The sequence below is a fragment of the Plasmodium gonderi genome, assembly GCF_002157705.1.
Source record: "Plasmodium gonderi DNA, contig: Chr03, whole genome shotgun sequence".
NCBI classification, from domain to species: Eukaryota; Apicomplexa; class Aconoidasida; order Haemosporida; family Plasmodiidae; genus Plasmodium; species Plasmodium gonderi.
This window is the reverse complement of record NW_021628927.1, coordinates 387,663-400,000: the sequence shown is the minus strand read 5'-3', so window position 1 is coordinate 400,000 and position 12,338 is coordinate 387,663. Positions and strand designations below refer to the sequence as shown.

The window sequence follows — 12,338 nt, the reverse complement described above, 5'->3', positions numbered from 1 at the left end:
TCGTTTGAAATTTTACACCACTTCCTGAACATTGTTTACAAGGGTTATTAATAATTTGCCCATTTCCAGAACAATTTCTACAAGGAACCCCAATAATTATTGGACCTCTTTCTATTCTTTGAATTCCTGAACCGTTACATACTTTACATATGGTTAAATTTGTACCTGGCTTTTTGCCAGATCCATTGCAATTATTACATGATACTTTTACATTTAAGCGAATATTTTTTTCGCATCCTTTTATTGCTTCCATAAATTTGAGTGTAATTTCTGTTTGAATATCTTCTCCCCTGGTTGATGTTGTTTTTGAGCCTGCCATGTTTGTAAACATTTCTGCAAAATCAGTAAACATAAATGAAGCATCACCAAATCCTGAGAAAGCACCTTCAAAATTTGATCCCGAGGCTGATGCTTGTTGATCATAATGCATATCATCTGTCATTCCTGTTTTGTCATAAAATTCTTTTTTCTTCGGATCAGATAATAATTCATATGCTGCCGTTATACTAGCCATTTTTTGTTTTGCATCTGGGGACGGATTAATATCTGGATGATATTTTTTTGCCAGCAGACGAAATTGTTTTTTTATATCATTTGTTGTGGCATTTCTCGATAAACCCAATACAGTATAGGGATCCTGGTTCATGCATCTTCTAGAAATGTGTATATTCCTTTTCGAGCAAAGCAGAAAAGGGACTCCACCACTGCTGCCACCGATACCACTACTACAAATTTCTCTCTTTCCATATTTTCCTATACTTTTATATACCTTCCCCCTTAGCACTTGGGTGAATATATTTCGTTCAAGAATTAAATTTTCGTTCCACGTCTTTCTCAGAATTCTCAACGGAACTGACATCTTTGCTTTATTTCAGGGTTCTTCCTAGGGGACAATTGAGTTATCTACTTGATGAGCTTTCAAACATCAGCTAATTAGGATACACTCAAAAATAACGCAGCTTTTCCTTTTCAAATGAGTACAAAAAAATAAAAAAATTCACACTGTTTATACGTTTACATATACAAAAAAGAGAAAGAATCAAAAGAAACCTTATTTCATGACAAGGATAAATAATATATATATATATATATATATATATATACATACATAAAAGAGCTATGTTTGGAAATGAGGCAAGTGTTGGGGGTTGATGGTAAAATTTCCAAACGGTGGTCTCGAATTAAGGAGGTAAAAAATTGTTTGAATTAAAAATTTGCTACTAAAGAAGGGACGATTTCATATTCATGTATAATTTATATGTGTACAGGGGGATTGACTTTTTTTTTTTTTTTTTTTTTTTTTTTGAAAAAAATTCTAAGTAACACATGCTTATGAATAAATAACTACATTTTTTTCTTAAAGTGCAAACGTGTATTCCCAAATGGTTTTTTAACACATGTGAAAAATGCATAAAGTAGAAATCATTTTTTCATGAGAACTAAAGAAAAATAAGAGCATGCAAAAATTAAAAAATAAATAAGTAAAATAAAGTTAAAAAAAAAAAAAAAAACAAACAAAAAATAAAACAAAACAAAGTGGAAAAAAAACAAAATAAAAAAAAAAGGAGGTTATAATCCCCTCTCTCATTGGATGAAATAAAAAAGTATAACAAGTGGGAGAAATAGTTAAAAAAGATAAAAATATATCGAGGATTTCTTCTCTCCTTTTTTGCACATTACGTAACCACATACTTACAATCCACATGATGTTAGGAATGTGCCCTTCTACATATGTATAAAAATATATACATTGCTTATTTTTTCCTTTTATGTAACACATGGAATGAACCCGAAATAAGATGTTAAACATGTATACAATAAAATAAGCATATAAGTGAAAAGAAACCCAAGTGAAATAACATAATTAGGAAACAGAATAAATGACAAACTGAACAACACACTTTTCCTACGAGCATGTATAATCAACGTTGGGGGCTCATGTGAGATCTTGTGGAGAAAAAGATATTAACACAGTATGGTTACCCAAAAACTTTAGGTCTTCTTTTTTCCCTTAATCTAGGTATAAGAATGAACGAAAATTTTCGGTTCTCATGTAATATATACATATTCACACATGTTTCGTTATGTCATGTTTATTTTATTTTATTTTTTTTTTTTTTTCCTATTTTGCTTAAGTCACATTTATTCTACAAAAAGGAGGGAAAATCCTTTCTAAATTCCAGCTAGAGAAATGAAAATGCAAGTTGATCATACCCATTGGTATGAAATTCAGATTTTAAAAAAGTAAAAGAAAAACCAAAAAAAAGGAGAAAAAAGAGGAAACAAAAGAGGAAAAAAAGGAGGAAAAAAGGGAGGAAACAAAAGAGGAAAAAAAAGAGGAAAAAAAGGAGGAAAAAAAAGAGGAAAAAAAGGAGGAAAAAAAAGAGGAAAAAAGGAGGAAAAAAAAGAGGAAAAAAAAAGTAATGACGTGGTTTATGTTAACAAACGAGATGCAACTTGAGGCTAAAAAAAAAAAAAAAAAAAAAAAAAATAGGATAAACTGTCACTGTATTATTCAATATTGTAGTTTTTATCATCACAAAGAGGAAGGAGATATATTTATATATATTTGTGTTTTCGACTGAATTCTGTGCACATGGTATATGATTACAATATGTACACTCTCATTACACCCATTCAAAATGAAGAAACGCACGAACGGTAAGAATATTCTTTATTCTTCACTGTTCCTGTTTCCACCTTATGAATGGTAAAATTTGGATATTTATTCAGACTATTATATATATATGTATAATAGTCTGAATAAATATCCAAGAAATACGCTCATCGGTTTATGTCTTCATTTGTAAAAAAAAGAAAAAAAGAAAAAAAAAGGCATATCTGAAAAATTCATCTTCCTACAGAAAATGTTTACAACTGTTATGACATAATACTACACTGTTCACCAACGCTACCAACTTGCGTTTGGTCCTTTCAAAATTAGCATGCAGAAAATTCCATACATATATATATATAACTTTGAAAAGATCAGTGCATTAATTATTTTCATTGCAGTTATGTCAACATATATAAACAACTTCGAATCTTAGGAAGCACACACTTCATGATGTACACTTTTGTATGTTTCTATTTTTCCATTCTGAACGCTGCATTATTTGTACCCAAAACAGAGGACTGGTGAAACTCCATTTCTCCATTACGTTTGTATATGTGTTGTATGAAGTGTGCAAGCGCACCTAAGAAGACTCGTCTCTAATTTTAGCATATATATATATATATACAAAGTGGAAACTGATCTTACACTATTTTCAAATCACATCATACCAAAAAAAAAAAAAAAAAAAAAAAAAAAAAAAGGAAGTACTTCAAAATGGGGGATAATCGCATGGAGGTCCTACCAGCTGGGTTTTCAGACTTTCGAGATAGGAAGTACTGGAATAGATTCTTTCAAGCTTTTGACAAAAAGAATTTCGAATGGTATGGGACCTATGGGGATATAAGACATATCATATATCGGTGCATAAGAAGCAGGATGAAATATTTTTCCGTTGATCGAGGGGAGATGAATGGCAACGTAGGGATCGAAGCGAGTGGCGAGGTGCACGGGGAAGGCATAAATAAGAACTGTCTAATCATAAACGCTGGGTGTGGTAACTCCAACTTAAGTTATGAACTGTTACAAGACGGATTTAAGAACATTGTAAATATAGATTACTCAGATATAGTCATCAACAAAATGAAGAAAAAGTTTGGAGATAAAATGGAGTATGTAAATATCGATATGAGAAATGTAGAAGAGTTTGAGAGCCTTTTAGAAAAGTTAGAAAACGAAAGAATAAAAAAAAAAAAAATAGATTTTAAAATATTTTTTGATAAAGCCTTTTTAGATGCATATATATCATGTGAAGAAAACGAAGAGGAAGTGTGTAAAAATAATGCAAAGAATTATTTTTCTCTTATATTCAAATATTTAAAAAAAGGAGATATATTTATTATAATTACACTTGCACAGTATTATATAATTAAAGAGGTTATTCGGAATGTCTACAATGAAGACATAATGCTAGATGTGTACCCTTTTTTGATAAAACAAAATACAAGTGAATTTAAATATCATCCATTCTTGTTCTCGTTTTATAAAGCTCATAAAGACAAAAAAAAATTCACTACAAATTTTGTAAACCTAGAAACAGGGATTAATAATGTTATATCTCTGTGGAAATTGCCTAATGAAATAAATGAAACGAGAGAAAATTTAAATATTCATATATTTAAAAAAGGAAAGAGAATAATCTTGGATATTTTTAATAAAAATTTAAATAAATGTGATTATAACGTAATTGTTTACGATTCGTGTAATGATGCTACAATTTACAACACCATTGTTATACTCGTACCATTTGGATATGAATTTCATTCTCTTTATTCCACTGCTGAGGGAAATGAAGAATTGGCTTCCAAAGCACGAGCTAAGCGACTCCTACTGGTGATGAATTCAACCTTTCTAATTCCCCCAAGTGGAAGAAATATAGAACCTTCAGATCATGAAAACGATAGTGCAAGAGGAAGCAAGGTAGATATTCTATCTGCTAAAAGTAACATAAGGGAAAATCCATCCACCTCCAATGCCATCACCAATGTCATCACCAATACCACCAGCAATACCACAATAATGGATATATACCAGTATGAGAAGGGTGAGATGAAGAAACACAGTGAGGTCGAAAATAATCAAAAAGGCATATATTATGAATGTATAAAAGAGAAGAAAAAAGAAGGAGCCTTGAGAAGTAAAGTAAAACAAGAACAATCGAATAGTAATAACTTTAGCGAACTTCGGAACGGTGCTTATATCGAATTGTACGAAAATAAAAATTCAGTTAGCGTCCTTTTAGATTCAATAAAAAATGAGTTAAAAAATATTCTGAATGATTTGGCTCTTCCCAATTCTGACAATTTCCCAATCATGGTACTGAACGAAAGTGTGAAAAACTGCAAAATTGTTAAACAGAAAAAATCTCATTACTGCTCGAGTATCATAATTAGGGACGTTCTTGTAACTGAAGAATTTCTTTCAGAAAATTTTCACTTGGAGGGGAAGGAGAAAAGAATTGAAAAGTGGCAAAATGGTGAAAAAAAGCGGATCTCTAATGAAAATTCACAACAGGATAGTGGAAAAGATCATCAGGAGGAGGAAACGCTACGAGCCATACTCAAGAACAAAGCTGAAAAGCGTACTTATTTCGAAAATAAAGAAATTTATAAAAGGCAAATGATTTTTTCATATGATCCATTAACAGTACAATCCGAGTTAATATACACGCAAGAGAAGAAGAAAAAAAAAAACAAAAAAAAAACAAAAAAAAAAAACAAAAAAAAAAACAATAATAATACTGTTGATGATGCAAGCAATGACGAGGAGGAGGACGACGAGGACGACGACAAAATACAATTCCAGTACATCGAATCAGCAAGTCAATATCACATAAACTTCTGTTGTAGTCTTTTTTTCGTAATAAATAGTAATCATAAAAAGGAAGAAACTTTTATCAATTTATGCATCTTAGGAGGAGGTACTAACGTCCTTTCAAATATTATAAAGTCCATATTTGCAGATTTTTACTTACACATTGATATTGTAGAAATTGACGAGACTGTGAAATCATTTTATTCTCTCTTCTGTGATGAAGAAATAGACATTAATAGGAATCATACAACCAATTATATTATTAATGATTCTTATGATTATATAAGAAATTATCCCCAGTCTCAATTTTACCATGCCATATTTCTCGATATAAATAATTCCCAAAACTCATACATCGAAATGAATAATTACAAGATGTATATCACTTGTCCACATATCAAATTTTTGAATAAAGAAATTGTACTTAGAATTAAAAACCTTTTGAAGAGCAATGGAATATTGGTTATTAATGTTCTTACTAGGGATAGCATTGCAAGGAAACACATTTCCCACTTTTTCAAAACATTGTTTACATCTATCATTAGTATCCCATCAGCTAATAAGGTTAAAAGCGTATTTTCAGGATACACATAATATAGTTGATGGAAAAAAAAAAAAAAAAAAAAAAAAAAATGAGAGATGTATCTGTTTCTCACTGTGTGACACGCCTTTTCCTTTACCCTGCGACAATTGTGTGTACCTATGCACCAACATAAGCATTTATCTGTGAATATATATATTTATAACAATTTTTTCCCAATTTACTGTCTCCCGTTCATCTATTCTCCTTCTCAGGAAATTAACGACGTCCTAATCTGCACCCAAGAGGATATAACAACCGAAAAAATTTCTGCCTTTCAAAGTGACTTAACAGAAATGGTATGCACTCCTTTATTCGGGATTACATTTTCTGATTTATCCATCATTTTACCAAATTTGTTTTTTTGATTTTATCGCATACATACAGATGGTATGAAGCTTTATACATATTTCCATAAACATATACATAAACATAAACATGCATATATGATTATGATATTCTCCCTCCTTCCCTCATTCATCATTTATACAGATTAGAACAAACTACAACAAGTGGTTCTTAAACTTTGACTTGAAGAATTTCTTAAAGAATGTTAAGGTTTTGTGAAAGTAGTTGGAAGTACACGAGAAAGTCGCTTCACTCATCGTGCAGATCTGTTCTCTGCTTAACAGGTGTGATTTTTGTTGCGTTTCGAGTGTGTGTACATATATAAGCACACGCAAAAATATATATATGTATACATACATATGTATGTACATATTTACGTATGAACAAGTTAGATACAATATTTCTACTCTCCATCTTAAAAAATGCTGCATTTTTTATCCACTTTCAGGAGTCGTATAAATTCACACATGAATATATGTATGAATTTTCCCAAAATAGATGAACACCATACGGTGAGCTTTTTAAATAGGTCACGAATTTTTCGAAAATCAAAAAGATAGGGGAAAAAAAAAATGAAGTAGCCATATATGTGATAACAGGGTGATAGATTCTATCGAAACAATGTGTGAAAAACTTAAAAAAAAAAAAAAAAAAAAAAAATGGTGCTGTTTTCCCACCCTGGCAGACTCTACTGCTCAGTGACAAATATTTTTTTCTTCTCTGGAAGAGGCAACTGATCAGGATTCTTTGAATGTTTGATTCTATTGTTTTCTTTCCTCTTTCTGGCCTCGAGCATAACCTTCTTTTTATCTGACATACTTTTGATAAGAGCAGGTACATGGTGATGGTTGCGAATTCTTTTAATTTCCTTTAATGAGGCATATTTTTCTTTTAATTTGTTTCTGTAATTTATGGCTTGTTTTTCTTTATGTGATAAAACACCAGATGGTTCATGTGCACATGATCTCCAAATTCGTATACACATATCTGAGCTTCCTGTGAGTACATATTTATCATCTAAACTAAATTTGCAACAAAGAACGTGTTGCATTCTCTTAGTGTGGTAGACATCATAACTTGTAGATTCATCACTATTAAATAATCTGATTGTTTTGTCATACGAACAAGCAACAAATTTATTTCCAATTGGAGAGAAATCGACATCTAACACAGCATTTACAAATCCTTTATGAACTAAGTAAGCTGTTTTTAAATATCTAATATCAAATGTATATAAGTTAGAATCTTCATTAGCTACAATAAACTGTTTTGGATTCATATTATTCCAGCTTAAGGAATTAGACCTATATTTTAGAAATAATTTTTTAATCGGAGTTTTGGTTCTTATATCAGCTAGTCCAATCGAATTATCAGATAAAGTTAAACCCACTAAATTTCTTTGTGAATAATTAAATTTTACATAATAAATGTATTCACTATTATAATCGAAACTTGCTATTGCATTGTTTCTGTAATAATCCCAAACATCTAAATTTTGGCTACCTGATATTATTAAAGGTTCTGAAAAGTGTTTATCAATGCTATTTGGTACGCTCTTACATACATAAATTTTTTTGGGTATCATTACATTGGATAGATTGTCTAATAAGTTCATATTTTGGTTTGCCACCAAGGCACCAAAACTACAGACGCTATTCTCCGTGCTAGTATTATGCATTCCAAACATATTATTATCTTGATCTTGTACATCCAAATCATTCACATTTCTGTTTTTTTCAATAACCCATTGTTTTATATATTTATCGTCACCACAACTGAAAAGAAATTTTTCGTCATGACTGATACATAAACCTCTGACAAATCCATCATGGGCTTTCAATTTTTTTATTAATTTTTTATTTAATATATTCCAAATGTTTATGAAACCATTGCAGCTACCACTGTACAGATCAGTTAAATTTTTATTAGACACACACAAGGTCCTCACTGAATCGTCATGTCCATCTAGACATTTCACTAACGGTTTTGCAAATATTTTATCAATTTTTGTTGCATTTAGGGCTCTCTTATATTCTATTTCTCTTTGAAAAAGATGAATATTTTTATCAAAACTTCTCGTATGTTTGTACGTTGAGGCACCTGGATTATTTTTATATTCCTCGGGATTTCTGTGCAAAATGTTTACTTCCATTTTTACTTTACCTCAGTGTAGTAAAGTGGGAAAACATTCATCAGAATCTATATGCCCAGTCCTCACGTTCGTTCACCAGGTGAGAAGTTATTCTAGCGATGGTGAAGACGTTATTCTTGTGAGAAGAAGAGTGCTAAATACAAGCATGTACATGTGAGGCAGCGTAATGAATGGTCTTAAAATTAGTAATCTGGAACAAAAATGTTTCCACAAAAATTGCTTCTTCGTCATATATGAGATATATCTGTTCCTTGGAAGGGAATTTTCATGGATACGGATATCATCATGGATTATTTTGCTCTTAGTATGGTTTTAATTGTTCGTTATTTTGCTCTTTTTTTTTTTTTTCTTTTTTTATTTTCCCCCTCTCCTTTGGACTTGCATATTTATTCAATTTTATGCCGAAGAGCATGTGTTATAAGCTCCCTTATAATTCACAGTGCTCCGTAGAAATTGCTACATGAATTGCTACGAAGAAAAAAAAGAAAGCTTCTTAAATAGCAAACGAGTTGCTATAAATTTTACTCAACGAAAAAAACGGCAAAAAAAAGGAAGGGAAAAAAATGAAGGAAAAAATGAAGGAAAAAAAATGAAGGAAAAAAAATGAAGGAAAAAAAATGAAGGAAAAAAAATGAAGGAAAAAAAATGAAGGAAAAAAAATGAAGGAAAAAATGAAGGGGGGAAAAAAAAAATACGAGTTCATTGAGGCCCTTGTTCAAAAATTATACATTTCTCTTCGGCTAAATATCCAAATTACCTGTTTAGCCGAAGTTGTTTTGAAAAATGAGATGGTGGCGAAACCTCGACGTGGTAATTTTTTGCCACGCAAAAAGTGTATTTATATCCATATCTTATGTGCAGTTTGTTTTTATTTATTTTTATTATTTTTTTTTTTTTTTTTTAGTGAATCGCAAAATGTTTTTTTGGTGAAGGTTAAAAAAATTTCTTCGTTTTATTATTTTATTTTTTTTTTTTTTTGTTTTGTTTTCTTCTTTTTTTTGATAAATTAACTTCTTCTCCACTTTTTAGAGCACTTAGAGTGGAAATTTCAAATAGTAAATCTTTCTCTCAAGGGGAAAAAAAAAAAAAAAAGAAAAAGAAAAACTAAAAAGAGAGTTGACACAAATAAAGGAAAAGTAAAAGAAACATACAAAAAGAAACCTCCGCGAAGTGTTTCATGTAGCATGTACAAAATAACTAATCCGAAATGGACAAATGAGAAGAGAAAAAAAAAAAAAAAAAAAAAAATGTCCTTCCAAATGATTTATAATTTACGAATGAAGAAAAGGAGAACTCCTATTTGTTTGAAAACAGACATAGCTAAGAATCTAATTCCGATGCATGCAAAAATGAATTTGTGTTTCATTACCAGTACATGTAACAGAACGACCTAGCAAAAGATCATTTAGTAAGAACACCCTTTATCCATATACTTTTAAAAAAAAAACAAGGGAAGAGTAGAAGATCATTACGGCTAAACCTTTCCAAACGCATACAAATATTTTTATAAACACGCAAAACAAAATGGTATGCTAAAGACGATATACAATAATTTTGTTACTCGTTTGTGTAAACCTATTCGTGGCACGTCTAATTTGTGCATTTGCTCAATGTGGCAAAAAAAAAAAAAAAAAGGAGAAACATGAGAAGAAACAGAAATTCTAAGTTTTGATATGTGAAAAAAAATGCGACATACCACGAGTGATATTTTTTTTTTCCATTTTTGACAAACTTGAATTTGTTCACGTTTTCTATCCCTGAACTAACTTTTGTAGACAACTCTTGCGGACACATTTTTGAAGGATCTAGAAGATCTTGAACTGGAAGATGAAAGAAATTTTAACAATTTCAACATAGGACAAAAGGAAATTGGCCCAAATGAACTTGACAAAAACAGCTATGTGGAGAAAAATGCAAAGTATGAGGGGAAGCAGGAGGATGATGATGATGATTATGAAGAAATCGTTGATGCAATTGAAGAATTTTTAAATGAGAAAAAAAAAAAAAAGGAAAGAAAAATATCAGAATTGTTATATGATGATAATTTTTTAAAAATTATGAATAGCATAAAAAATTATATTATGCAGGAAGAGGAAAAAGGAAAATTACAAGAAGAAGATGAATACGACAATAAAAGTCAGGACAGTTATGATGATGAAATTGAATATTCAGACCAAACAGGTCGAGTTAAAAAACGAAGAAAAAAAAAAGAGACACAACCCGACGAGGAACAGGACGAAAAGGACCATGACAGTTGCAAAGATGATGAAGAAATTTTAATCGAAAAGTGTATCGAGTTGATAATACAAATAGATACGGAAATATTAAACATTCATAAATATGTGAAGGATATATACTCAACAAAATTTCCAGAGTTGGATTCTATAGTATATACTCCCTTAGAATATATCAGTGTGGTGAGCAAAATAAAAAATGAAAGTGATATAAAGAATATCGATTTTTCTGATATATTACCAAATACGACAGTTATGGCTATTACAGTTGCATCAAGCATGAGTACTGGAATAAATTTATCAGAACATTCTTTAAAAAATTGTTTATCTTTTTGTAATGAAGCTTTAGAATTAAATGAAAATAGACGATTGATTTTACTATACCTAGAAAGTAAGATGTTTTTACTTGCCCCGAATTTAACTATGCTATTAGGTAGTGCACTAACGGCTCGTTTGATTAGTTCAGTGGGTTCATTAAAAAATTTATCAATCACATCATCTCAGAATCTGATTGTTGTGGGTAGTTCAAAAAAGTCTGTTCTTGGATTAAGTAATGCAAATAAAACATTTGGAATAGGTATACTAAGCACTTCTGAAATTGTGCAAAGTGTTCCAGATGCATATAAAAAAAAGGCTATAAGTTTGTTAGCTGGGAAATGTAGCTTAGCTTCTAGAATCGATTATTTTAAAAAATATCCAGAAGGGCAATATGGGTTGTTACTACGAGAAAATGTTATCAACCACCTTATCAAGTTACAAGAACCACATCCAATGAAACAAAAAAAAATACTACCCATGCCTGATGAAAAGAGAAAAAGAAAAAGAGGAGGAAAAAGATACAGAAAATTAAAAGAAAAAACAGAAATAACTGAACTCAGAAAACAAATTAATAGATTACCATTTGGTCCAAATACAAATGAGGATTTCTACACTTTTTCGGATCAAAATACCGTTTTATTAAATTCTAATATTACAAAATTGAAATATCAGTCGAAGCAAAAGGTAAATAATATTCCAAGGAAAAAAAATATGAATGTTCAGTCCAGTGGTGTAACTGGTGGCTTATCATCGTCTTTGATTTTTACCCCCTTACAAGGTATCGAATTATTCAACCCATCTGTTATTAATCGGAAAACAGATCAGAAAGAGAATAAGTACTTTTCTAGTACGGCTCAGTTTCGCAAGGTGTAGCAGGATTATGTGTCAAACGTGGTTTCTCCTTGTGTAGTAGGGGTGTATAAAGGACAGCAAGTTTTTTTTTTTTTTTTTTTAATGCCAAGTCTAAATGGATTAGGACAAAAGAAAAGTGGTATATGTGGTTCACTCATTGAGGAATTTTTTTTTTTTTTTTTTTTTTTTTTTTTTTATATATATATATATATTCCCTTTTACTGTATGACTAAGGTGTGTAGCTAAAAACTTCAGAATATTCTGTCTCTGTTTCTGTTGTTTGTATCGTTTTTTCGCCTTTTCTGTCCTTACCCCTGAAAAAACTGGGTTAACATTTTTAAAACAAACATATTACAATGTGTTGCAGTGTACACATAAATGGCCCAAAATAGAGACTCCGTGATCTGTGCTCGAATGGAATAAGAG

The 12,338-nt window shown here is 30.6% G+C and overlaps 4 protein-coding genes across 4 annotated transcripts in view; 2 read left to right on the top strand and 2 right to left on the bottom strand.

Annotated features, from left to right (window-relative positions):
* Window positions 1–859, bottom strand: part of PGO_030730 (chaperone DNAJ protein) — a gene marked incomplete at both ends in the record, with an annotated part of 1,947 nt that extends 1,088 nt beyond the window's left edge. Inside the window, one exon of the mRNA XM_028686061.1 lies at window positions 1–859. This exon is cut by the window's left edge and continues 1,088 nt beyond it. Within this exon, the coding sequence (XP_028541862.1) occupies window positions 1–859 (859 nt within the window).
* A 2,487-nt stretch (window positions 860–3,346) lies between these two features.
* On the top strand, window positions 3,347–6,575 carry PGO_030720 (hypothetical protein, conserved; the record flags this gene model as incomplete). Its single annotated transcript, XM_028686060.1, has 3 exons — window positions 3,347–6,001; window positions 6,224–6,307; window positions 6,501–6,575. 3 exons carry the CDS (start codon window positions 3,347–3,349, stop codon window positions 6,573–6,575), a joined length of 2,814 nt encoding a protein of 937 aa, XP_028541861.1.
* Window positions 6,576–7,044: 469 nt separating this feature from the next.
* Window positions 7,045–8,508, bottom strand: PGO_030710 (ribosomal processing protein; the record flags this gene model as incomplete). Its single annotated transcript, XM_028686059.1, has 1 exon — window positions 7,045–8,508. The coding sequence occupies one exon, from the start codon at window positions 8,506–8,508 to the stop codon at window positions 7,045–7,047; it is 1,464 nt and encodes a 487-aa protein (XP_028541860.1).
* A 1,524-nt stretch (window positions 8,509–10,032) lies between these two features.
* On the top strand, window positions 10,033–11,933 carry PGO_030700 (U4/U6 small nuclear ribonucleoprotein PRP31; the record flags this gene model as incomplete). Its single annotated transcript, XM_028686058.1, has 2 exons — window positions 10,033–10,035; window positions 10,284–11,933. The coding sequence occupies 2 exons, from the start codon at window positions 10,033–10,035 to the stop codon at window positions 11,931–11,933; spliced, it is 1,653 nt and encodes a 550-aa protein (XP_028541859.1).
* Between the last annotated feature and the right edge of the window lie 405 nt (window positions 11,934–12,338).